The sequence below is a fragment of the Hippopotamus amphibius genome, chromosome 1, assembly GCF_030028045.1.
Source record: "Hippopotamus amphibius kiboko isolate mHipAmp2 chromosome 1, mHipAmp2.hap2, whole genome shotgun sequence".
NCBI lineage: Eukaryota > Metazoa > Chordata > Mammalia > Artiodactyla > Hippopotamidae > Hippopotamus > Hippopotamus amphibius.
In genome coordinates, this window is record NC_080186.1 from 200,434,194 (window position 1) to 200,462,083 (window position 27,890).

The 27,890-nt window shown below is 40.8% G+C and overlaps 1 protein-coding gene across 3 annotated transcripts in view; it reads left to right on the plus strand.

The window, feature by feature from the left end:
• The first annotated feature begins 15,152 nt into the window (after window positions 1-15,152).
• Window positions 15,153-27,890, plus strand: part of MCTP1 (multiple C2 and transmembrane domain containing 1) — a 543,089-nt gene continuing 530,351 nt past the window's right edge. For all 3 annotated transcript variants that reach the window (XM_057739092.1, XM_057739099.1, XM_057739106.1), the window contains exon 1: window positions 15,153-15,863. In XM_057739092.1, the coding sequence (XP_057595075.1) occupies window positions 15,153-15,863 (711 nt within the window). The remainder of the gene's footprint in view (window positions 15,864-27,890) is intronic.

Genomic DNA, 27,890 nt, shown 5'->3' on the forward strand with positions numbered 1-27,890 from the left:
TTCCAAACTGAAATGCCTTTTCAGCCTTTATATATGAGTAATATGGGTAGAAGAGTAATTATCTTTACTATTCTCAGTGGGTTCAACATAAGTATGATCTATTCTTCTCTTTTACCTCCTTCTTATTGATTTGATCTTTTTTTCACTTCAATTTAGTTGAGTAAACCAATGAAAAATAGTTGCTTCAAAATTGTTTGCACAGTATCATAAACAAAGATTGTTAAAATACATTTAAAATAAATATTTTAAAACCCAAGTCAGGTTGGTCAATATTTGAATGAAATTATATAATACCAATTCTGTCATCTTTCACTTACAGATTCAAGCTGGGAATTCCAGGATGTGAGCCTGGCAATAACTAGCAAATCTAAACACATCCCAAGAGCTTTTTGTGTGATGACATATGCCAGTTTGACATATCAAAACTATCATTTGTTCACAGGATTGCTAACAAATTCACTCAAATAAAATAATATTTCTATCTTGGTTGATGCTTAGGAGGGAGTAATATCCTCTCATGCAATGAATATATGTATTGGTATCTGTTATGGACTGAATGTGTCCTTCCCCAAATTTATATGTTGAACTCCTAACCCCCCACTGTGATGGTATTTGGGGGTGGACTTTTGGGAAATAATTAGGTTCAGATGAGGTCTTAATGGTGAGGTCATCATGATGGGATTAGTGTCTTTATATGAAGAGAAAGAGAGACCAGACCTCTTTCTCTGCCATGTGAAGACACAGCAAGAAATTGACCAACTGCAAACCAGGAACAGAGCTCTTTTCAGGAACACAGTCTACCAGCAGCTTGATCCTGGACTTCCCAGCCTTCAGAACTATGAGAAAAAAATGTCTAACTCGCCCAGTCAATGGTGTTTTGTTAGAGCAGTCTGAGGTGAATAAGACAATATCTACCCATTTTCCAAACAAAAGTACTTTCTATTTCCACTAAAAACCCAAACTAGTGAAGTCAGATGTGACTGCACACACTTTATATTCAGCAAATATTTCCTAAGTACTTATCATGTTCCAGGCACTAGCTAAATACTTTCACATGCATTAACTCTTTTAATTTTCACAATAACCTAGGAGATGGGCACTGCTATTCCCAGTTTACAGATGAGGAAACCAAAGACTAGATAGATTAAATGACGTAACTAGAAAATGCGATTGTTGGCTCCACAAAGGAAAGGCCTGTTCTGTCTCATTAATTGCTAGAATTCTGGTAGTTAGCACAGAGGCACTAGTATCTCAGTAGATATGGGTTTGATAAATTATTGAGAGTAAGTAACAGGTAAAGCTGAATTCAAATACAGGTTTTCTACTGCCAAGCCTTCTCATGCCCATTATATTTTGTCCCATATTAATATATAGTTAATATTAAGTTGATATTGATTAATATTAATTTATTATGTCCTATATTAAATTCATTCTTTAACAAATTTTTTAAAGGTTTTTATTTTAAAGCTAACAAATGACTATAAAGATCTGACAGCTCAAAATTGGGTGATGTGAGAGGTCCTGTGCTTCATGCCAGAATAATCACTATTAAGAGTTAGGTGTGTTTCCTTCCAGATGCCCTAAGTGCACACATGGGCTATATATATACCTATGTATATGTTTTTCTTTAAATGCCAAAATGGCATTCTCATGTTGTTCTGTAGTTTTCTTTTAAATTTAAATATGTATTTTACTTATTTTTCATATTTTGCGGATTTACTTTATTTTAATGGCTGTGTGGCACTCTCTTGTTTTCATACATTTCTATTTAACTGGACCCCTAGTGATAAATATTTAGTTTGTTTACAAATTTTACTATGATAAACATGCTGAAATCAATATGCATCTTTGAACGTTTGTGACAGTATATCTGTGGACAAATCCTTAGAAAGACTTACTGTCGGAGGAAGTCATGGAGAGGATGTGAAGGCTGGTTGACCTGAGGGGGGCAGGTCCCTGTCCTTGGAATGTCTGTTCTGCCTACTACTAACTTACTAGCAGCCCTTTTAAGGGTGTAGCCTTGAGAGGTAAGGTGGTGTTTAGACCAGCTGGACTGAATCTGTGACTGAACCCACTTAAAGCCTCAGTATAAACTTTTAAGATTCTGTTGGCGGTGGGGCACAGAGATCTACTTGCCTTGCAAATGCTCAAGAAAAGCCTCTGTGAGTTCCCTTGTTTATTAAACCTGTTTAAGGGGCCAGTTTCAAATTGCACCCAGGGAACTCCAGAGGTTGCAAAACAATACTTACTGGATCAAATGGTAAGCATTCTCAGCATTTCCATCTATATTACCAAATTACCTTACAAAGGTGTTCCAGTTTATATTTCTACTAATATTGCAAATAGTGCATGAGAGTTCCTTTTTAAAAAAATTTATTTATTTATTTATTTATTTATTTATTTATTTATTTATTATTTTGGCTGCGCTGGGTCTCAGTTTCTGTACATGGTATCTTTAGTTGAGGCGTGCAGACTTCTTAGTTGCAGCATGCATTTAGGATCTAGTTCCTCCACCAGGGATTGAACCTGGGCCCCCTGCATTGGAAGCGTGGAGTCCTTCCCACCGGAACACCAGGGAAGTCCAAGAGAGTTTCTTTTTTTAAAAAGTGACACATACGAACACTGGGTATGGCTCACTTATCTTTTCCAATATTATAGGTTAGAAAACACGGAGTTAAATTTTTGTATTTACTTCATTATTGATGAAGTTACTATTGACCATCTGTACTCATTTATCTCTGAATAGTGTATTCTCTGTTCATGAATTTCTGCTCATTTTTTCTGTTGAATTGGTGTTTTAGTATTTTTTTAAGCTCTTTATTGGAGTATAATTGCTTTACACTGTTGTGCCAGTTTCTTCTGCACAACAAAGTGAATCAGCTGTATTTATACATATATCCCCATATCCCCTCCCTTCCTCGAATCTTTCCCACCCTCCCTAGCCCACCCCTCTAAGTCATCACCCATGATCGAGTTGATCTCCCTATGTTATGCAGCAGCTTCCCACTAGCTATTTTACATTTGATAGTGTATATATGTCAATGCTACTCTCATTGATTAGTAAATTCTTTCTGAACGTTAAAAACAAGTTTGTCTTTTGCCTCTCAGACACATTTTTCTAGATGAGAATTTTTATTGTGGACAAGTTTAATTTTCATTGGACCAGGCTTATCAATCTTTTTTATCCCCGCCCCCCCCACCCCCGCCAGTGGTTTCTGGATTTCCTATTGTAAATGAGAAAGACCTTCCTAATTCAAAAATTCTTAAAAAATCATTCATGTTTTCTTCTGTAGTTTTATATCTTTATTAATTTCTTTGGTTCCTACATTTATCAAACAAATATTTACTGTACACCTACTGTGTGTCAGGCATCATATATTAGTGAACAAAACAGACAAAAATGTCTGTGTCCATGGCATGATTGATCCACTGCAGTTATTCTTTTAATATATTCAACTTGATTTGCTATGGTATTGTCAATTACTTTAGCATTGGATTAATAGTTGGGTTATATTAAATTTCCTTTGTTAAAAGGAATGAGATAGGAATCCATCTTTGTTTTTCTCCGTAGGATTAGCTATTTATCTCAGTTGAATATTTAATCTTTTACTATTGACTTTGGAGTAGAACCCGTATGAAAAGGTAAATACCTGTAGGTACTTGGGTTTATTTCTAGACTCCATTCTGAACATTGATAGGTTATGGCTATTCCTGAACCAGTGTTGTAATTTTAAAATTACTGTAGCTTTATAATGAATTTTGATTTCCAAAGTAACTAATTTCCCCTTAAAATTCTTCATTTACAGATTTATTTTTCTTGTCTCTTATGTTTAGTCTTCCAAATGAACTTTATAACCATTTAGTCATGTTTTAAAAATTCTCAGTATTGTGACTGAGATCACACTGGTTTTTATGGATTTATTTAAATAGAAATAATTGCTAATCAATAGTGAATTTCCATACCCAGGTGTTTTTCATTTATTCAAATCTTCTTTTGTGTCCCACAATAAAGTTATAAAGCTTTCTTCATATAGCTCTTGGGTTTATCTTGTTTTGTTGACTTGGTTTTTATTTTTTGTCTATTTTTTTTTTTTATTTCATTTTGCATTGTGAAGTTCATTGTATGCCTGTCACAGTTTGCAGTGTTTTCAGGCTATTATTTTTAACAAGATTAATTTTGTAACTTACTCCTTTACTGGCTTTGCTTATTGTTTTTATGTTTTTTTCCTCCAGTTTTTCAAATACACAATGATATCATATATAAGTAATGAAAAAATTGCCTCTTAGTTTCCAATATTTACATATCTTATTTCATTTTTTAATTTAAATGCATTGGCTCACTCTTGCCAAACACTTTTAAGTAGCCATGCCCTTGTTTGGAATCCTTGCCTTATTCTTGACTTACACAGAATTGCCTCTGTTATTGCTTTGCTATGAAAGATATTGCTGGCTTTGGGGTTTACGTATTGATGTGTATTATTATATAACATTAAAAATTATCCATCTCTTTCTCTTTTACTAATAAGAAAATTAGGAACAAATGTTGAATTTTGTTACATACTTTCTAAGTATTATTTGATCTCATTTGACCAATTAATAGGGCATATTTTAATAAATTTCCCATTATCAAACTATTTTTCCACTGTGAAGAGGAATCTAAACATGTTGTGGCATATTATATTATTTTTTAAATACTACTGATTGCTAATTGTGAATTTATTTATAAACATAAATATGCTATCATAACATAAATATCAATTTACAATTTGCTTTTTTTTGAGTAAGCAATGCTTTGGTGATCTTTCTTATGTAAACATATTGATCTATCCCTTTCTTTTTATCATTTTGTTTTCTGTCTGCTGCATAGAATTTCATAGTGTGGATAAATCACAATTTATATAATCATTACTGTGTTGAAGGGCATTCCAATTTTTCCTTTTTTTTTTGATTACTAACCATTATTGCTGTTTCTAACAATGCTGCAATACTATACTTATACATATCTCCTCGTCTGTGTGCAGAGTTTGGGGGGTGGGGAAGGTACCTAGAAATGGAATTCCAGAGTCATCAATTATGTGCGTTTAAATAATGCACACAAATTGACCTCTGAAGTGACTGTAACAGTTCACACTCTGTTAGTAATGACAGTGATACTCGTTTCCCACACACTTACCAAAGCTGACACACTCAAGCAATTTTATGTTTTACTCATCTCTGTAATGAAATCAAAAAACTGTATCTTAGTGGAGTTTAAACTTGCACTTTTTCTGTTTGCTATTAATATTTTTCTTTTGTGAATTTCTTGTTCATGTCTTTTGCCTATTTTTCTATTGTGTTGTTTGTCTTTTTCTTACCAATTTAAGGAGTTCTTTATGATTTCTGCATTTTAAATTCTTGCCTGTTTCCCTCCATTTTTTTTTTTTTACCTTTTACTTTGTTTATGATGTTCTTTGTTGTAAATATTACGTTATGTAGCCTCTGGGAGACATAACATGTAATATGCACCCTTGTGAGAGACTGAGAGTGAAGAAGGCACAAGATATCTTAGAATTATTGGGAAAATAACTTTGGCCTGAAAGGATCTCAGGTCTCCTGATCACATTCTGAGAGCCACTGCAGTAAACCTTGCCGTGTATTTGAAAATAATTAAAATTATTAAATTTATATGAAAGACTCCTTATTTGAGGGTGCTATCTTTTTCCTGCTGTAATCTTGACTGATAAACTTATCCTGTCTGGATACCAAGGGCCAGTCCAAGGGGACGGAGGAACGGGGACAGATAGAGATAGAAAGAGAGAGAGAGAGAGAAGAGCAAGAGTTCCAACTTTTTACTCCCGGAGGACAGAGCTGTTGCAAAGCAATTTAGGGTGCAGCCACATTAACAAAAACTAGATAGTGTTCTGTAGCTGGCAGGAGGAGGCCCTGAGGTCCAGCTTTTCTGAGCCTACCTTATTTTTTACGTTATGGGTACTGGGTTGAGGGCCAGTGGGCCTAGATGTACTCCCAACAAAGGCTTAGTATGGATAGTTGGGCCCAGGATGGATAAGGGAAGTACAGACAGACATCAGGGGCCCCAGCCAGTGAGAGCCAAGGGGCAGGTTGACTCATCTGGGAGCTTCGCTGGGCTCTGATTAGGGCGGGAAAGAACAGGTCCTGTAGGCACAGACTTGCTTATGAATGTTAGCTGGCAAACCTGGTGAACGAAGGGCATCTCCCCCAGAGCAGAAGAGGCAGATGATACTGCCTTCAAACCTTTCCTGCTTTCCTGAAATGTGGAAAATAGCGTCTTTTCTGCATCCACCCCATATACCTTCTTAGGAAGAGCTGAAAGAGAAGGCTCCCTGAGAGACTGTGGGCATTTTCTAAAGGGATTGTCTAAAGGATTAAATCTTGATGATTGTTAAAACTGGGTTGAAGATTTTGGTATTTTTTCTCCGTTAACCTCTGGTTGAGTGGCATTACTCTAAAAGAAAATCAGATTTACTACAGAAAACATGAAGGAACTATATTTTTCTTCCTATCTGCACAAAAGTTAGCAGGACTGATTTTTGATCCCAAACCCCCGCTATTTGCAAGGGGAAACTGCCCTTACAGGTCTCTCTTGCCACATAACTAAACTCATTACTGCTCAGAGGTCCTATTTACATAGGACAGCTCCTGTAAATGGTGGACACCATTTTGTTTATTTTTGGCAGCAATTTTTCCACCTCAAATTAGTTTCTTAACCCAATGCTGGGGGAAAAGCACAAAGTTGCCAGGTGCTGTTGTCCAGCCTAAGCCAAGTCTGTGCAAGGCCAGACCTGATGTCTTTGGAGTTCAGGCGATTGTCCGATGTATCCTCACAGAAACAAACAGTTCTTGATCTTGGAGTGGTTACATTATGGTGAATCCAATCTGCTGAATTGTAGAAGTGAATGAAAAATAGATCCACACATACTGGGGGTGCTGGGGAGTCGGATGGCTCACACCTAAGGTCCCCCTGTGGTGACCTCACTGGTCCCACCACTGACTTTATATGAGACCTGGGCCGAGCCCCCTCATGTCCTGATTTTTTAGGTGTTCAGTTGGGGGCGGGGGGAATACCTGTACCATCTATATCATTACATAACTAGCATTTAGAGCTTTAACTGTGGATGGTGGCAGAAGTCAAGATGAAGAACAAACATGGGGGATGGACGTGCAGTCTAAAAATCAGGGTCTGAAAAATCTATTTTAGACAATAGAGTTTCCTTTAAGATAATTTGCTTCATAAAAGACATTATACCTGATTGAATTTTTCCAAGGATTTTATAGACATTTGGTTATTCCATCTTTCCTTCCATTTTCCTACTTCCCCTGTGGGATCCAGAGAGAAGGTCATCTCAGAATAAAACCATACAAGAATTTCTTCTACTTAGTTCTTGTCTGTGCATGTTCTAGGCAGGCGTTTTTAAAACAGGGCTTGCCAGAAAGGCAGTTAAGTTTTCAGGCACCAGTTTGAAATCAATAATGTATATTTCTTAAATAACCGTTTTATCTCACTTAGGGAAAAATGTGTGAGTTAGGGAATTGGATTCGAAATAAACTAAAAACTGATTGCAACCTGGAAAGCATTATGTTAGGAGAAAATAGGGGAGAAGTATGAGTCTAATTAGCAAAAGGGCCAGATTCAAAATAACATAGCAAAGAGGAAAGGTCTGCCCTGCTTAGCCAGCCTTGGTGTTCTTGTCATTAATGAATGTCAGTCTTAATTCTGTTACTCTGTAAATCTGAGCCAGTTCCTCTGAGTTTAATACCCCACTGTGGATGAGGCAGTCTGGGGAGATGGAACCTTTTTTCTGGTCTGCAATGAAGATGTGTGGATCAGGATGCTTTGAGCTCTAGGAAACTAATGGTAAGCAGGATTTTAAAGAGGTCACCTCAAGATTCCTGTCCGTAGTTATTCAATCAAATGCTAGTACAGGAACAGGTGGGGAGGGACTTTGTAGATGTAATTAAGTTTTCTAATCAATTGACTTTAAAATAGGGGCATTATCCTGGATTACCCAGGTGGGTGCAAGGTGATCACATAAGCCTTTAAAACTAGGAAACAGCAGCAGAGTCAGTAAGAGAGATGAGGTAGAGAGGGAGGTCTGAGAGATTGGAAGTGTGAGAAGGACTCAATTTGTCCTTGTTGGCTTTGAAGACAAGGAAGAGGGCCAGGAACCAAGGAATATGGGCAGTCTCTAGAAGCTTAGTATGGCACTCACCTCTCACTCCTGTGGAAAACCAGCAAGGAAACAAGGACCTCAGATCGTCAAGGCCTTAGAACTTAATTCAGCCAACAACCTGAATAAGCTTAGATGCAGATTCTTCTCCAGAGCTTCCAGAAAGGAGCACAGTCCTACCAACACCTTGATTTCAGTCTTGTGGGTCCTGAAGCCAAGGAACCAGCTGAGCCACCATTTGGTGCCCAGATTTCTGACCCACAGACACTGAGATAACAAATGGGTGTCGTTTTAAGCAGCTAAATTTATGGTAATTTGTTATGACAACAATAAAAAACTAATATAAAATTCAGCTAAAACTGGCTAAAAAACCTAGATAAATTAACCTAATTAATAATTAATACATAGATTACTACATAATAATAGTATCAGGGTTAAGGAAGGCCTCAATTTGGCTAATTCGGTAGCTCGATGACATCCTCAAGCAGTGAGGTTTTTTTCCATCTCTCTTCTCTGCTAACTTGGGTGTTCACTTTGCCCTGTCTTGCAACAAAACGGCTGCAGCAGTTCCAGGCATTGCACCAAACACCAAAACATGTAGATAAAGAGATCATTTCTTGTGTGCTTCTTCCTTATGAAAGAAGAAGGCCCTCAAATGACTGCTCCTTTGTGTCAGAGTCTGCTTGTGGTCCCCCAATATCCACCTTCCCCTTCTTCCTCAATAATAAAATCCAGATTTTTAGCTGGGCACATGACTTCCCAAAATAAAGGTTTTATGGCTAGGCATGGCCATGTGCTGAAGTTCTAACCTCTGGGATATTAGAAGATTTAGGAAGTAACTTTAAAGGAAGAGGCATATTCTTCTCCACCCTTTCCTCCTGATTGCTGGTTGGAAGGTGATTGTCGTGACTGGAGCTCCACTGACAATCTTGGAGCATGCAGTGGCTTTTGGAATGGTAGACATGGGTGGTGGAGAGACAAGATAGAAGGAATGGCACATTAGGTCTCAGCGATGACCTTCAGACTTCTTGAACATGCTTAAGGTTTATGTGTTACTCGCAGTTGAATCCAGTCCCAAGTAATACACTCTTATAGTTTCCAGGATTGGTTACAGGTCTGCAGAAAGGGATAGAATGGCCATGATCAGTTGAATAATTTTCCGGAGTGTAATGGATGCTGGGGAGTCCACCCTATTGTCTACTCTAGGAGGGCAGTGGACTGTAACAAGGAGGTAAATCATAGATGAATACTCTGGTTCTCAAGGAGTCTCACCTTCAGGGGCTAGACCACAGGCTCTGGGATAAATTTTGTTTTTATAGTCCCCTATAAAAGAATGGTGTGACCCAAAGAGATCTTGCTGGAGGACATTACTTTTCTTCTCACAGAGTGCTCAAATTGGGAACCTCATTAGCTAGAGTTTGAAATGCCTCTATAACATGCCTTAGTTTGGGGCCCCCAGGAGCCACTTTAGCGGCAAGGATTCAAATGCAAGCAGTTTATTGATGAGGCACAGGGACCAGCGGTAGGGGAGGGGACGAGGGGGCGTTGAGACAGGAGTGAAAGGAAGCCGAGAAGGGAAACGTTATCAAGCCCACCAGCACGGAGGGCACTGGAACTGGGAGCAGTATAGAGTCCCTGCAAGTTACTGAAATACCTATACATCAATGCCAGCACTCATTACTTGAGGACTGTTCCAGGCACTTGGGGGGAGGAGGGGTGTGGTTTGGGAGACAGCCCTCAGGTGGAGAGATCAGATACTTGCACTGAAGTGCTGAGGCCTGAGGGATAGGAATAGGGCCCTAACAGTTTCTGCAGCAGGGTGCATATTCACACGTTGTTATTTATTATACATACCCGTCCGGGAGCACCTGCCCTCGTATCACCACTGAAAGTAGGAAATCAGACCAGGAATGAGTAGATGGATTGTATCCTGCACTGGAGATTTGTTTTAGAAGCTTACATCATTTTAAGCTGAAAGGAACCTTAGAGAGAAACTAGCCCTATTTTTTTTTTTTTTTTCATTTTAGTGAAAACCTGAGGCTCCAAGGGCTGCCTGTGGTGACAGAGCCCTCAGATGCAGCACCAGGCCGAGGCCCATGTCTTCCGATTTTGTGCAGCACAGAATTGGCATCCGGTGGGGGGAGGTTGGCAGAGGAAGCTTTGGGACCCTCCAAATCTCCAATGAACCCCTTCTTCTCTTCTTTTATATGGACAAGTGAGTTTTTAAAAGGTATGCAAATACAGCTTCAAGTCCCCCCTCTCTAATTTAAGCCTCATAGACAATCCTTTGTTCTTCCCACATAGAAATTCCAGAACGTCTCTTGGTCTAGGACTCTAGAATTGTTAACCACCCTGGTTAAGAAGAAAACAGGAAGTGGCTTAGGTTACACAGAATAAACAGAAACGGCTCCTCTGAAGTTACTTAACATTAAACTGTGTTTGAGAACTTTGAGAAAACTTTCAAGGAAGAAAAAGGCAAAAACTTGTTTACATATGAACAGGAATTTATTCTGTTGAGTTGACTATATAGTCAGCAGGCATCTCAACATGTGGAATTGTGACAATTGGGTTTTTGGTTTGGAAGGGTTCAAAGTGCTTCTTTCCACACAGGCAAGGTTTTCCCATGTGAAGAGGAACAAGTCAGTCTGGTAGCTTTTCTTGGTTTTGCTTGCAAGGTGGAGCTAACTTCTCTCTTGTGGACAGGGTTTCCTCACCAAAAATGCTGCCTCCATTTGGCTTTTAATCGAGTCCTTGTGAGGTGGGTCAGGCCAATAGATATTATTGTCCCTATTTCAGAGACTGAGGGAGGAAATGAGGGCCTGAAGGCATCTGGCCCAGTGCCAGGAGCTAGGACAGCAGCCAGGGCTCCACGGATGAGAGGGCTCCATAAGTGCCATTTAGTTGGCCTTTAACTCAGTTAGTCCCGGAAACGCTGTTTCTGGGCTTGCGTTTGTGTCCTGATCTCATCAAGTGGAAGTTGTGTGGTTCTGCCCAAGGTGGGCTTGCTGCTCACCAAAGGTAAGGACATAGATCAGAGCATCTTCTGAGGCCTCTTTCAATTATTTTAGTCTGTTTATTTATGCATACATTTTAAATTAAATAAATTCTGTGGCTTTGGAATCTTGTAGACCTGGGATCTGCTAATTACTCAATGAGTGACCTTGTAAGATCACTTAACATGCCTCACGCTTGGCTCCTTCATCTATAAAATGGAGTGGCCGTGAAGATTACATATGGTAAAGGACGCAAACCATGTAGCATTATGCTTGAGTACCCCACATCCAAACTATGGCTAGTAGTCTCCGTTCTATCTGCAAAACATCGTGTATCTAGAATTTCACCACTTTCACCACTTCTCACCTACCACCTCTGTCAAAGCCACCATTGTCCCTTACGGATTTAAAGTGATAGGTCCCTTCTAAAATCTGTTCCCACACATTCCCTTCCTGCACTTGGTCAACACAGTGGCCAGAGTGAGTCTTTTCGAATGCAAGTTGGATCACAGAGAAACTCTACGCAAGCCCCCCAGTGACTTCCCATCCCACTCAAGCCCAAAGTCCTCACTGTTGACCACGGAGTCCTCTGTGATCTGGCCCTTAGCCGTCTCTTCAATAGCTTCTCCTCCCACTTCCCCCTTGCTCTGCGTTCCAGCTATTTCGTCTTTCTTGCTGTTCCTTGAGCTGAGCACGCCCCTGCCTCAGCCTCTTTGCACTTAATGCTCCCTCTTCCTGGAAAAACTTGCCCTTAGATTCACTACTGGTTTCCCTCCCTCACTTCGAGTTTCTACTCAAATATTACATTATCCATCACCTTCCCAACCTCTTGTATATCAATGTGTGATGCATATATTAATTTCATATTCATTCAAGCAATATATGCTCTATAAATATTTAAGATGTTTAGTAAATTGTAATGAATAATTGCTAACATTTACTGAAGTCTTGCTACGTGCGATGAATTTCGTTTTCCTTTGCAGGTGGTAATCTATTTTCTTGGTGTACTCTGTTACTTGCTATATAGATCTTAGCTCGGATGATGTCTCCAACAAGTCTTCCTTGAGAAGTCAAGCCAAAAGTGATTCTTCACTCCTCTGTATTCCCTCAGTGATCAGTTGGTACCATTCACTGTCCCCTTGTGTTGTTGAGTTTTTTATTAGTATCTTTTCTTAAATATAATAAAAATTTAATGGCAAAACCATGTCTGGTGCAATTTTATGTAATGCACAATTTGTAGGGCAGCCTCTCAATTTATAATTCACTTCAGATATTTAGGACAAGTTCCGTATACTCTTTCAAGTTCTGTAAATGAATTCACATTGATGGATGAGTTACTTGGGATTGTAGATTTCAGAACCCAAAACCTCAGAGTTAGTATGTCCAAGGCAGAATTAGGTAGAAGAAAAAAATGAAAATATACAGCTATCAGTACAAAAGTCAATTAAATGCATCATTAAAAGACTATATGAACAGAAGGTTGAATGTGTAGAGTTATGTCCATGGGTCCATGGCTCCACGTCAATAAATATGACAAACTTGGCATATTTATAATGAGTTTTGGTAAGAAGTGATTATCATTTCTTCTAAATTTGCTCTAGTAATCCTTTATTTTTTGGTTTATCTTCTCTGTGCTTTCATTTACCACGTCCTAGAAAAACTAATAACAAAATATTTTTCTTATGCTGCAGAGAAGACTTCTGGATATAATAGTTTCTTTTCTGGGCTATCAGAGTAGCTCCATATTGAGGTAATTTTTTATGGTTGTGGTATTTTCAGTGTGACTCTCTCGTGTGGAAAAGCCTCAGGCAGTTAGTGAAGTCCTCTTTCACTTAATCCTTAAAACAGCCCTGTGAGGTAGGTATTAGTAAATCATATCACATCACCCTAATGCTTAAAAACCATCCAATGGCTTCCCGTTTCACTTACCGGAGACTCAAGCTCTTACTATGGCTATAGGAGCCACCCCACCAGGACCCTGCTCACTTCTTCCCTTCCATCTCTTACCAGCTCTACCCACCTTACTCCCCATTATTTGGAGTGGTTCCATCTCTCCTTGAACATGCCCAGCCAAGCTGCTTCCTGCTTTCAGGCCTTTGCACCTGCTGTTCCTTCTGCCTGGAATGCTGTAATCAGATCTTTCAATGGCTGCTCTTTGTCCTCCTTAAGTCTCAACTCAGATTTTAGCTTCTCAGAGAGACTCTCCTGTGCACATAATGTTAAGAAAAAAACCTTCTGTCTGGGGTTGTCAGATTTAGCAAAAATAAAAATACAAAACACTCAGTTAAATTTAATTTGAATTTCAGATAAACAACAAATAGTATTTTAGTGCATCTTAGGCAATGTTTGGGACATAAATATACTCAAACATTATTCATTCATTGTTTATTTGAAATTCAAATTTAATTGGGTGTCCTGCAATTTACCTGGCAACTCCACCTCCACAGCCACTCTGTTATGATAACCTATTTAATTTTCTCCATGTCTTATTTTTCACTATTAGAAACTCTGTTTGACTCTCCCACTGGAAGATGGGCTCCATGAGGGTGGGGCCCTGTCTGCCTTGTTTGCAGTGCATCTCCAGAGTCTATCATATTGCCTGACATATAGTAGGTGCTCAGTAAATATTTGTTAAGTATTTGTTACAAAGGTAAAAATAGACAAATAAAAAGCTCAAAGATGTTAGTAACACATCCAAGGCATTAGCTGGACAAGACTGGAATTAGATAATAGGGTGCCAAACTTCTGAATTTTCCACATTTTGGGGTGCAGAAGGCAGTGGAGGTGGGAAGGGGCACTGTGTCACTTGCCATTCAAGAAGCTCTCAGTAGAATCAGAAGACCCTTGCAGCCGTAGATTTCGGGAGAAACAAAGTCTAAATGAGCCTTTCCCATTTGCTTTGCAAGTAATGAAAGGAAAATGCACTTTAGTGAAAAGAACAAGATATGCTGCGTTTGGAGTAGGGTCCAAGGCAGTGAGCATCCTCCACGCCTTGGGACTCAGTAAACTCCCTGCAACTTTAGGGCTGGCTTTATTGTCAGATACCGGAAACCTCTAGACCCTGGTCACAAGAAAAACTGAAGGGCACAAGCAAAGAGCAGGGAGGGGCGGATCGGGATGAAGTCAAGACAGAAGAAATCAAACTCTGGTCTCGGACCCAGGGCGCGCAGCAGCGCGGCGGCAGCGGCATTCAGCCTCAGAACTCTGCCGGGTTCACCTCTGGGTGTGGACACTGGGTGCTCCACAGGACCCACCGCAGGCTCATCATCTCCACTCTAGCTCACTTCGTCGGACCTAGAGGAGCGCCGGAGCGCGCGTCTAGCGGCCGCGCAGAGCCAGCTGCGTGGGTAACTGTGGCCGGATCCCGGGGAGCAACCTGGCTCCGGTCCCTCACCGGCTCCACCCGGCTCTCGCCTGCTCGCCCTCCCACCCAGGAGCTGGAGGGTGGTCCCAGGGCGCGCTGCGCGTCTTCAGCCCGATCCTCCCTGTGGTGTGAGTCGTGCGCGCGCCCAGTTCGGAGGCAGCCGCTCCCACCGCTGACAGGTGCTGCCCGGAGGGCGTCGGGTGCGGTCCCCGGTGCAGCTGGAAGCGCACGCCGGGGTGCGTGTGGCGTCCCGAGCCCGGAGCCAGCGAGGAGAGGGGGCCAGGGCGCGGCCTGGGGGACTCCAGTGGACTGGAGCCGCGGAGCTCGGAGCTCGAAACTTTGCGGCGGCCGCGATTTGGCTACAGCGCCAGCCCACCCCCGCAGGTGCGGGAGGAAGAGACGGCGCCGGAGCCCCGCGGCAGGAGAGCCTCGGCGGCGGCGGCGGCGGCCTCTTTCCCCCGCGCTGGCCTGAAGCCGCCGGTCACTCCCGGCTTCTGCTGCTGCGTCCGCCGCCGCCGCCGCCGCCGCGGGGCTCCGGGAGGAGGCGCAGCCGGAGAGGGCGGAGAAGGAGGAGGAGGAGGAGCGGAGAGGAGGAGCAGGGGGTGGAGGATGGAGCCCCGGGCTGCCGCGGCGGGCTCGCCCGAGCCTCCGGCGGCGTCCTCTTCCTTCCAGGCCCGGCTCTGGAAGAACCTGCAGCTAGGCGTGGGCAAGAGCAAGGGCGGCGGGGGCGGGCGCGCGGGGGGCCCCGAGCGCCGCACTGCGGACACCCCGTCGCCTTCCCCGCCACCCCCGGCGGGCAGGCGGGACGCACTGGCCGGCTTGGGTGGCGCGGGCAGCAGGTGGAGCGGCTTCAAGAAACGGAAGCAAGTGCTGGACCGCGTCTTCTCCTCCTCCCAGCCCAACCTGTGCTGCTCCTCGCCCGAGCCTCTCGAGCCCGGGGGTGCCGGCAGAGCCGAGCAGGGGTCCACGCTGCGCCGCCGGATCCGCGAGCATCTGCTTCCCGCGGGAAAGGGGCCGGTGGCAGCGGCCGGAGCGACGCCTCCTGGCGGACGCTCGCCGGACTCTGCTCCTTCTTCGTCCTCTGCCTCATCCTCCCTGTCCTCCTCGCCCCAGCCGCCCCCGAGGGGGGACCGCGCCCGACATGAGGGTGCGCGGCGTCGGGGCACCGCGGCGCACTTGTGCCATCAGAAGAGTTCCTCCCTGCCGGGCACCGCCTGCTTGGAGCAGCTGCTGGAGCCGTCGCCGCCTCGCGCTGAGCCAGCACGGAGCCCAGCAGAGCCGCGGACCCCAGAGAAGGGAGAGGAGTGCGGCGGCAGCCGGGTGAGTGACAGGTGGGCGCGGCCGCAGCCTAGGTGCGCGGGGCCACGCCTCCAGCTGTGCGAGATCCAGACCCCAGGAGCTGTTGGGGGGCAGCGGTGCTCCCAAGTAGATCAAACAGTGGAAAGAAAAGGTCCCGCTCCTGCTTAGTAGAGTTCTGACGTGCACTCTGACTTTGCTTTTAAGGAATAATACCTACTGCTGGAAGCTGTTTGGGTAGCTTTCTAAGTTGCCAGTGAAAGTGGTAGTATTGATTGTAGCCAAATAGGAGGGGAATAAAGTTAGACATAAAATGGGTACTTTTTGGAGGTTTCCTAAAAAGACTGTCCAGCTAAGTCTCATCTTGTCGAAAGAAAAACAAGCAAACCCAACAGCTTGCAGGGAAAAATAGAAATGCGAAGAGGTGACTTAATGGCAAACGTGAGGTCATGTCTTGGGGAAGCCCTTAAAGCTTCTGCTTAAGGTCTGTTCATCTTCCCGCCCTCCCTTCTCAAAACTTCCTGCTGCGAGTGGATCGCTGCCCAGCAAATGGACAGCGTGAGTGTCTCTTCCAAGTTAAACAGATGTTCCTATGGCCTTTTCTGTTTTAATAGTCATCTGAAGTAGTTGCGTTTAAATTATGCTGCTTTATGCATCATGTTGACTCTTTGGTCAGGCAAGAGTCCAGTAGAATTGGACTTGTAGCATCTGTAAAGCGTTCTACTGAGCGGCAGCTTTTACTTCCTCGGTTTTGTAGAGGCGATGTTCTCTTTTTGTAAAGTTTTATCAAATTGTGTTAATGCTAGTAAATATTTTGAAAGTTCCATTCTGCCAGGGACCTAAAGAACTCTTTTCTGCCAATACACCTGGTTTTGTTTAAATTCTCATTATTTTGACTGCGATTAATTTTTGGGCTAATGACATATACATTAAAAGCGTAATTAGATTAAAAGTTGGGTTGCAAATAACATAAGGCCATGCGTTGAAAGGTAAGATATGGGAATAGATGAGCTTTCAGTTGAAAGTTTTTATAGTTTATTGGCTAATTTATTATTGTAATATCAGAAAATAAACCAGAATGCTAGTATGTTTTGCTGTTTAATAAACACAATTGCTTGCAGTAACCTGATGTTACCGATGCTCTAGAAAACACCTGATGGTCTAGAAAAAGGTTTGTTATTCTGAAAGAGTAGGCAGAAATAATATTGACAAAAAGTCTAAATAAGCCTATTTTTCCTTTTACCTTGAAAGAGAATTGAACTCCTGTTTCTGGTTCCAAAATGAGGTAAAAAGTGGTTTTAAAAAGATGCTTTAAATTCTGTGTAGATGAATACTATATATTTTAAAAGTATTTATTTTTGAGTGTGTACATAATCCTAACGTAGAAGAATTTTACAGCTGGGTTACTTGTTCACGTTTGTTTTTATTAACTTTTATGATCAAGAATGATAAAAAATAAGAATTGAATCATATTGCTGCTAATATTAACTTACTAAATAACTTTGCAGTTCACTGAACCAAGATATTTTCACAGCAAAAGCAGAAAATTCAGAATTAATCTTTATATTCACTTTTACCAAAACGTTTTCAGACGCTATCAAACTTCATTTGAAAAGTACTGCTATGTAAATATAAATTTTGTACACAAAAGACCAAAAAACCTATTTTGAAAGGATACTAAACAAACATTATTGTGTGTGCCTTCACTATATGCTGGGCACTTACGTGATTTAATCCTCATAGCTGCCCTACATGATGGAAGTTCTTGTTGCTATTTTATTCAGTAGGAAATCAATGTTGAAAGAAATGAGCATTGGAATAGAAATAATCTTTCCAAGGTCACATGGTTAACATGTGACAGAGGTTTTGTCATTCTCCAGAATGTTTTTCCATTGCTACAGATACGTTTGACAACTTTTAGAAATTTTTATGTCTCTGAGATAACCTCAGTCCTATTGATTAATACTTGCAAGTTTACATACATTCTGGATTCCTAGAATCAGTTCTGTGATGGATTAGTTGAATTAATTTGTTCTTTGTTCTCTGTATGCATTGTTGCGTATATTTTATATCATATATACAAATGACATTATTGATCATACCATCTATAGTTCTAAGGAAGCCTTTCATAATAAAGAGCTAGCATTGCAGTGAAGTCATAGGAGGAATACAAAGCTAAAATATCTTTCAAAGATTAGGTGAAAGATGAAGTGTAGGCAAGAAAATAAGCCCTGAGGCTTTATTGTTGATTCCTTGCATCTGCTGCTCACAAAGCCTTGTGCCTTGAAAAGTGGACAGTTTCCTCTGTTACGAGTCACAAATCCAGTTTTCAACAGCACTCTCTCACTAATGCACAAGAGAGGATTCTTCAGTCCTATAAATGCCTTTTTGCCCAATTCAAGGAGCTTGGCTCACCTCTCCCAATGGAGAGAAGGAAGAAATGGAGTTGAAACCTAGAAGTGGAAGAGGACTCTCTAAGGTGTCCAGTAGGTGTAACTCTGTAGCACCCTTCTGCGCTTCCTGCATCTCTCAGAGATCTTTCCTTGCTCTCCCAGCACCCCATCGTCGAAGATACTTGGGCAAGGGGAGGGAGCTCATAGCACATGCAGATTTCAGTTTTATTCACAGTTCATAAGCACAGATGGGCACACATAAAAGAAAAGATGCTAAAAGCATTAAATACATCTTCAGATTGCCTAGATAAAAAGCAGTTTCTCTCAAGGAAGAAAGAAAATTCGCTGCAAAATAAGGCAAATTGCTCAAATTTTCTCTTGTTCTCTGCTTGATCCTGGCATCAGCTGTGTTCTCCAACACACTCCCCACCTCTCCACTCCCCAGCCCAGCACGAGGCCCCAACAACATATGTGCACATAGGCTGACACTGAGTGGAGATATTAAGCAAAAGCAAAAAATTATTTTGGACTGCTAGGGAAAGAGATCTGGGAGTCACTGATATACAATAATTACAACTGAACAAACCATTCTACCTCCTATGCCCCTGTCAGTCCTCTTGCTATTATGTTTTCTTTAGCCAAATATACCTTTAAAACATAGTTTAACAGACATAATAATGCCTTGCGGTTGGGGCATGTGCATTATTTAAAATGTTCTGCTTTTAAAAAAAGGAAAAAGAAGCCCGTTTCTTCCCACTGATTCTGGTTCACGTGCTGGGCCATATTGTCATACCAGATGCATTTCATTTTCTGCAACCCAGTTGGGAAAGATGCTTTCTCAATTTGTGTGCATATCAAAAATGTGCCAATTTTATGTATTCTGTCTTGATGAGTTACTAAAATTATAGTTTGCTACAATCAGAAAGTCCGTTAAGATAGAGTGGGGAATGAATATGTTGCATTTTTTAAGCGTTTTAACAAAAGTGTGTAGTGTTTATGAATGTTAAATCTTTATTTTTTTTTCCAAATTCATTTTGTTAAAATTGCTTTCATAGAGGAGTAAAAATGATTTTGAAAAAAAGTGGGTAAAATATTCAGGCTATGATAGGAATGTTTCAAAACATTATATGAGGACTATCCATTCATTGGGATAAAATTCCTAAAACACACGTGAATAAAACACAGGTGAATAAAACACACGTGAAAGCCCCAATGAAAAGTGGAAGATATTTCCTAAGGTTAGGTCTAGACATGAAGTAAATCTTGCTTTATTAATTATCTGATCTTTTAAAGAAAGCCTGTATTTTCAAAAACTATTAAAAATGTGATCTGGGTAATTTTTGCTATTTATTTTCCAGATGTCTAATCTTTCAGGTGTCTTTAATCTTTAATCTTCAAAGAACATAACTTAGTCTTGGGGAAGTCACAAATTTAAAGAAAATTCCTAATGTAAATAATTAAAACTACTAAAAAAAAATCCCAATAATCTAAAACATAAGCTCCTAAAAGGAGTGTTAGTACCTTTTTCAAAGCTTTTGCAAGTGAGAAAGTGAGGGTGAGATCTTAGAACATTTTGGAGCAGAGTGTAAAGTTTGATGTGTGACTGCATTCTTGAAAAATAGTGGAACATCAGGTTATTCCAGAGAAAGGGCATAAACAGAGTTATAGGTTTGCTTTGGAGTGGAATTGTTTCTTGTAACCTTTAATTACTATCAGGTGTATCTGGTGGATTTGAGTGGAGCTGTGGATCTTGTATAAATGCAGGGTTTATCAGGTAGATGTTGTTTGAGATTGGCCTGAAACCTATCTCAGTAAACACTAGCAATTGTGTGCTGTTATTATTTTTGAACAGTATATTAAAGTTTTGCCAGTGCTGCCATTACAAGTAAGTGGGTGCTGAAAAAAATTAATAGGGTCTTTGCTGGTCCTTTTCTTTTAATTTAAGATGTAAATTATTTTCCTTGCAGTGGTGGCAAAAGTAGCCTACAATTAACCCAGGCCTAAAATTAACCCAGCCTAAAATTAATCACAGCTTCACACAGTAATAAAAGAAATCTTATATAACTCTTGGCAAACATGTGCACATTATCATGAAAAAGTGAATAAATACTTTGAGGGATAAAATAGAATTAGCAGATTCATAACAAAAATAGGACAAGTATTCCCCTTTTTTTCTGTTGCCCCATCATTCAGAAATATGGGATGACTTCACAAAATTAAAGGTTAATAGTATATCTTCGGCATTACAGGGAAACATGTATGATTTCTTTGTTCATAAGGATCATCAAAATGTTTGCCAGCTCTAGACTGATGAAGAGGAAAGAGTATGTGTAGATAACATGACAAGCATTGACAAAATCTGCAGATTCAGAAGTTAGGGTAATGCGCTTTTTAAGTTAAGTCATAGTTACTTACAGTATCATAGCAGACATCTATTTCAGATACACAGAAATTAATTTTTGAAATCTAAAACTTTTTTGCTTTGAATTTTTAATTTTGATGGAAACTTACTGAAAACTGTATATTTCCCTGCCTCAATAAACCAAGCATCCTAAGTAAAACCTTTTCTTGATATCTGAGGGCCATTGTTTGAATACTGGCTTTTTTGGGGGGGGCGGGGGGGGTTATGTGAATGAAATAGATATTGTTTTAACTTTCTTTAGGTAAGCTTGCTTGTTTTCATAAAATTACATTATAAGGCATACTATTTATGATAAGCTATAAAGTTAATTATTAAAAGGTGTGAGGCACTCTTCCTAAATCCTTTTTTTACTTGCCAAATAATCTTTACTGTCTTTATTTGTGAATTTTGATTTGTCGCTACCATTGAAAATATCATTTTTTTTTCCTGCATGGTGAACTTTGTATGCTATCTTGATTTTTGTCCTTGTCAACCTTTTCTTCTAATTTGTATCGCTTTTATAAATCAGGTGTGGAAAGTGATTACTGTACCTTGACAATTCAAGATTGTATGCAAACATATTTCCCGCTCCAATGTATACCAGTTTCCAATCATTAGAAAGTTTTTTCAGCAGAATAGCAGGCCACAATTTCCCCAGTGGGGAAATACTCGTATTTAATATTAGTCTGAGTGCAATAAACATGAGAACTGTATTTTCAATATAATGAGATTTTAAAGTCCTCCATACTACCCTCTCGAGAGAACAATTTTCCTGTGAATCTCTTTTGAGATATTTTATATCACCCTTATTTACCATTCTCTTGGGCCCTAGTCAGTCTGGGAAATTATGACATGTGATAGGCAAATGGGACTCTGGACATTTTAGGATCAATGCATCCTCTTAATCCCATGGGTTTTATTTACAGAGGCCCCTTCAATATTAGCAACCTCACCTTATTTTGCACTGCTAGAGTAGAATTTGGCAAGCCTTAGTACAATGGACCTACTTAATCAGGATTGTAAAATAGATAAGGGGAAGACTACTCAGTAAATGGTTGCTGAATGAATAAAGGGATGAATGGATGGGCTGGAGCTGTTCAAAGATAAGTTTTCTTGGAAAAGTTTCAAAATCACTTTATGGTTGTATAATGATGTTCTTGCCTTCTTGTTTCCAAGTCCTTTTATGCCTGGCAAATATGACATTCCCCTCTTCTCCCAGTTGCTGGTTTGGCTTTTCTCAGCCTTTGCTTTAGTTCTGGTTCATGTCTGAGGGCGTAAAGGGAGGATATGACCACCATATTATGCACATGTGGGGGACAGAGGTGCGATTTCTGCTTCTGAGGTCTCTGGCTCAGCGATGCATTTCTTGCTGCTGGTCTCTGACTCCAGGTATCTGTTTTGCACCCAAGTCTCCTTGTCTGGCCTCTGAGATTGCACCCCCGCATCTGGATCCCCGACACCTGTTGACACATCCTCACTCACGATCTCTGCGTCTTGAACTCTCCTTGGATCTTAGCTCGAGATACTTTCCTGCCTGCTTCATTGCACTTCTCCTCAAACCCATTTACTGTAACTAGATTAAAATCCCAGTCTTGATCAAGAATCCTGCCCTCACTAGCCTGACTCATTCTCCTGCCTCTTGAGGTGCCAAGTGTGTGAGCCGGGGTTCAGGCAGTTGCCCAGTTACTTTTCATAGTGACTACCTGTCTAATGCTGAGCCTATTTCTAGAACACCAAAGCTTCCTCCAGAAAGTCTGCATTGCCTGTCAACTGCATTTGCCTATACAGGGCATTTCTTCACTTGGAAGATTGGACCAGAGCTGTTCATTGTCCCTGTGTCCCTACTTCTTCTCCTACTTTCAAACTCTGGCCATGTCTACTCTTTGACATCATCATCCTTTTCCTTAGTCCTGCTTGCTTTCTCTTTCTCCTTAGTATTTTTTCTCTTTCTGATTGCAAGACGACTTTTGTAACTAACCCTTAAGCATCTGGAGCTGTGCTGTTCCGTATGGCAGCCACGTGGCTACTGAGCCCTGGAAAAGTGGCTACTTCAAGTTGAGATGTGTGGAAAGCGTATTTTCAAGCCTCAGCTCAAAGAAAAGGAAGTAAAATATTGTATTACTAATTTTTTATATTGCTTGCTTGTTGAAATAGTATTGTGGCTGTATTGGATTAAATAAAATATATTATTAAAGTTAATTTCACCTGTTCCTTTTCATTTAAAAAATATGGCTGCTAGAAAATTTTAAATTATGTATGTGGCACATGTTTTATTTCTATTGGCCAGCACTGATCTGGAGCAGGTGTTCAAACTCCATTACCCACAGGGGCCATCAAAGTAAAGAGAATGAGCAAAAAAGGTTTGATGATGCCCGTGGTGAGCGAGGGAGCCAGTGCCCCCTTCTCAGCTCCAGCTGATGGCTATTATCTTGCAGTGAAAGAAGCAGTGCTGCCAGCTTCTAGATTCTTTAATAGAAGCCAAAAGAATCCAGATTTTTGTGTGACATCTCCAGAATCTTGAATTTTTGGCAGATAATTCATTTTTTAAAACACGCAGCACAGACCAAATAAAATACATCTCTGGGCTGAATTTAGCTCTCAGCTTGAACTTCTGACTCAGAGAGCTCACGTGTGGTTTCTCCTCTCCCCTCCCAGTGCTAGGCGAATGTTATCTGGACATAGTAGCTGTCCATACATTTCACAAAATAACAGCATCACAGAATGCAGTGGTTTGGGGGGTACATGGAAAGATGAGATGGGAACAGGGAGGCTGGCCAAGCAGTTTGGCTCGCCACAGAGGGTAAGAGAAAGTGGTGATGAGAGCAGGAGAACCATGCTGGGATGGGATCACGCCCAGGTTTTTGGTTTTGCTTTTAATGGATATCACCTGAGTGGGTTGATGAGTCAGCGCCTGTGGAGAGGAGAGGTTGAAATTAAGGGAGAACAGGGGGTTAACTGACTGGTGGAAGCCTTAAGAACGTGGGTGGGGGTGGGTCCCAGAGGCCAGGGAAATGGTAGCGTCAGCGAAGAAGGGTCCAGTCTCCCGTTGCAAATGGAGGAGATGGCGTGGGTGTAGATGCAGGTAAGGAGTAGGCTGGGTGGCAGCAGTTTGAGGGTGTTCCCACCTGATGGCCTCTTCCTTGTTTTGAAGTGTGCTTAGGATGTGGACCCAGGGAGATGGAGGAAAGAATATTGCCAGTGGCATGGCAGCGAACAAGTGCCTTGTGTATTCAAGAAATGGGGAGTCAGTAGTGGGACTGAAGCCTGGGGTGTGGGGGTGCATAGAGGGAAATGAAGGTGCATATGAAGGTGTGGGGACTCTGGGAGGCTGAGGAGCATATCTAGGGCAGCAGAGGGACCCCTGGAGGCATCTGAGCAGGGGAGACAGGGGCATGTGAGCCTTGGAAGAGTGAAGTTGGCAGCAGGGGCAGGCAACCGCTCCCAGGCCACGGCAGTCCAGTGAGAGCCTGAAGTTGGGCAGGTGAGTGACCCTGGGAATGGGAAGATGGAAAGATGTATTATACCAGGGATGTGGCTGAACCTTCAGGAAAAAGGAGAGTGAAAGGAATAAATCACAGCACACTTCCCCCTTTATTTGTTTTTGATTTTTCCTGGCTCTGTTCAGAAATGCTTTTATTGAAAAATATTTTCCTTTGGGAGGGAGAGGGAAGGTTAAGTTTTGAATTTGCATTTATGCAAAATGGTTGAGGGTACCAAGTTCTTGAGTGCCAAATTGTTACCTAGTTACTGTAATAGCTCATATTCTTCTTTAAAAATTCATTTTGTTTGAAGTATAGTTGATTTACAATGTTGTGTTAATTTCTGCTGTATAGCAAACTGATTCAATTATATGTATATATTCTTTTTCATATTCCTTTCCATTATGGTTTATCACAGGATATGGAGTATAGTTCCCTGTGCTATACCGTAGGACCTTGTTTTTTCTCCATTCTATACATAATAGTTTACATGTGCTAATCCCAAACTCCCAACACCACCCCCCCCAACCACAAGTCTGTTCTCTATCTCTGTGAGTCTTTGTTTCATAGGTAAGTTCATTTGTGTCATATTTTAGATTCCAGTTATAAGTGATACATATGATATTTGTCTTTTTCTGACTTCACTTAGTATTGTAACCTCCAGGTCCATCCATGTTGCTGCAAATGGCATTATTTCATTCTTCTTTATATAAGAGCTCATATTCTTTATACTTATTTTGGGTTTTTCCATGAGTAAAATAGTTCTTTTCCCTGCAGTATTAGGCACTGAAAGTAGTGAGTGTTAATGGAACAAAACAAAGGGCAAAACATGTTTTTCAGTTAAAAAACAGATAAAACGAAAACCTCCTACATATTTCTGTTACATAGATTTTTATGGTGCCTGATATCAGAGTGACTAAATATTTGGGGAAATAGTTATAATGAAAAGGTTTGGAATTGGAGGACTTTGTTGGCAATTTTTGATCTTAAGGCATTGTGCCTCAAATGTGTTGAAATACGCATTCTCTCTCAGATGCAAGGCTGACCCATGCACGACCTATGTTCAATTTCTGAAAATTGCAACTAGATGTTCTTTCAAAATAGAAACATATTCTATCTGGGCCCATAAACCATATTTGACTCCTGTTCTTTTATTGAAATGTAAAATAGTTTTTGATAAAAGAAAAATTCAGCATTTCTATAGTTGCCTTTGAATAATATTTTCACTACACCAAACTAGAAATCTGAGTGTTTTCCAAAATCTCTTTTGTGATTGGAATAGATTTTGGAGATAAGTTCTATGTCACTACAGAACTGTTGCCAAACCACCAACTCCCTGAAGGTTGGAACACCCTAAATAAGCATGGCCCTCTGTCTCCTGGCTGAGAGCAGTCACAGACCGCACCTCCTCTTTCTTTCTTTGCCTCCCTAGACTTTCAAAAGGAAGCTGGAGGTGGGGGACAGGGGTGGGGTCCAGCTGAGATTGCAGGCTCTCCTGGTTCTCTCTGGCCTTGCATACATGCCATTTCAACTCAATGGTTTCAAGCAAAAAAAAAAAAAAAAAAAACAAAACCCACATTGACTTAACCATTTCACCCCAGTCCCTCTCTGCTCCCTTTGGCCGCCTAGGTAGCATCCGTTTACTCCAGACTCGGGCTGCTGCTTCTGTGACATCCTGGCCTGCTCTTCAGGAATCAGCTGAGTGAGATGAAGGGAACAGGCAGAGATGGGAAAGAGAACTACATTTCGCAGTTAGTTTCCCAGGCCCCACGCCCTCTGCCTCAAAAAGATTCACGGTAGATGGAGCTTTGTAAAGTGTTCTTAACCTATTCCTCTCTACCTGACACTTTCACTTTCTCCAACTCCAACATTTTTCTTCCTGGTTGTGTGCCAGAATATGAGGGAGAACTGTGAGGACCTTGCCATGAGAGGGTCTTTGTGTATCTTGGATGACCAGCCGTGGTTAGTCTGTGTACCTCAGTCATAGGACTGTCCAGGTGGTATATTATTTGAGTCTTGGGTCTTCGTTCTCTGCCCTCCTGCTACTTGCCTTCCAGCTATTTCACTTCTCTTTCTTTCTGGGAACAAGAGCAGAGAAAATAAAAAAGAAAAGTTGGGCTTTTTTTTTTTTAATTAGGGACTTTCATAATTTCTTTTCACAGTGAAGTTTAAATAATTGGCTTCTATAATGTTTTGACATTTTGTGTTGCTTTGACATATGCTGTACACACACATACACACACACACACAATTATGCCTTCACCTAGTGTGGTTTACACACTTAGTTGTTCTTTCACATGTATCATATTTCCCACTGGAGTCAAAGATAACTAGAACTCCAAAATTTTCCCACCTAAATTTAATCTGATAATACTAAATTTCAGTGGTAACATAGTCCTTACAAATGGTCTAAGTTCTTCTAGTCTGAGTAGGTGTACAATAACCAGCTCAACCAAAGAGAAAAAAAAATTAGAAGATAGTTTTTGTCATTTACTATGGGGTGTGTTCTACAAAGGGAATGAGTAATCTTGCTTTGAATTTAAACTCATGTATAAAGAATGCCTTTTCTTCAGTGGAATAATCATTCTTCTGTAACTATCCATCTTATTTACAGCCACCATGGAAGAGAGGTCATTGAATTTCCTTAATCTTTAGAAACCTAATTGTCACAGTAGCTAAGATCTATGATTAGTATCTTCAAGCTCGGCCTGGCTTTACTCTCACAAAGTGATCCTCACAGATAAAAAGTGGGGAGACATTTTGGTGAGCTTCTTTATTGATGCAGTTCATCTTTTAATTAGAGAAAAAGTGATACCTTTAGGGTCATAAAGCTGTATTCTCATAATCACAGAAAGCTCATTTTTTGAGATCACCTGAAAAAGAGAGTTGGAAAATAACTGAATTGGGAACAAATGGATCTGGGACAGCAGAGCCTTTGTTTGTGTTGGATGCGTCAAGGATTTTTTTTTGTTCACGTTGCTAATGATTCTCAATGGCTCTTTTTATAACATAATCCTCTTAATTATATATGGTTGGCATTTTGAGTGGTATGCTTGTAAGTACCCGTTTCATATTTTAAAATCTTTTCTTTTTTCCTTCTAGGGGTATAAGTCTAATGTGAGTTTCAAGCAGCTACACAAATTTTATTTGTATTTTGGTGCTAGAACTTTGTACTAGGTTTGTGTGAACTTGTTTGGCGTTAAGTGTCCATGACCTTCTTTGTAGTGTTATCTATTGTGGTGGGGCTTGGTCTGCACTTCCCTGCCTTTGAATTCATTTTTGTTAAATCACAATGCACATTCCATCCTCTGAAGTTGCTTTATGTGAGATGGCGATCCCCCTCTGGCCACCCTGAGCTGGGCTCTCTTTGTTCAATTGTACCATCTCACCCTTGACCTGAGGCCAACCAACTCATGGGTCCTCTCACCCCTATTTTATTTTTTAATTCACTTTATTTTATTTTATTTTTAATTTTCTTCCAGTTTGAGATATATATGTAATATACTGCAGTGTTAATTATCATGTTGTACATTATATCCCTAGTACTTACTTATCTTAAACTGGAAGTTTGCACCTTTTGACTGCCTTCATTCAATTCCCCCTCCTCCTCACCCCCTCTGGTAACCACAGATCTGATCTCTTTTTCTTTGAGTTTACTTGTTTGACACTTTTATAACTAGTATTAATAACAACTAAACACACAGAGCACTTATGTGTTGGCACTATTCTAAATGCTTTTTATGTATTAACTTATTTACTACAGTACTTTCTGAAGTAG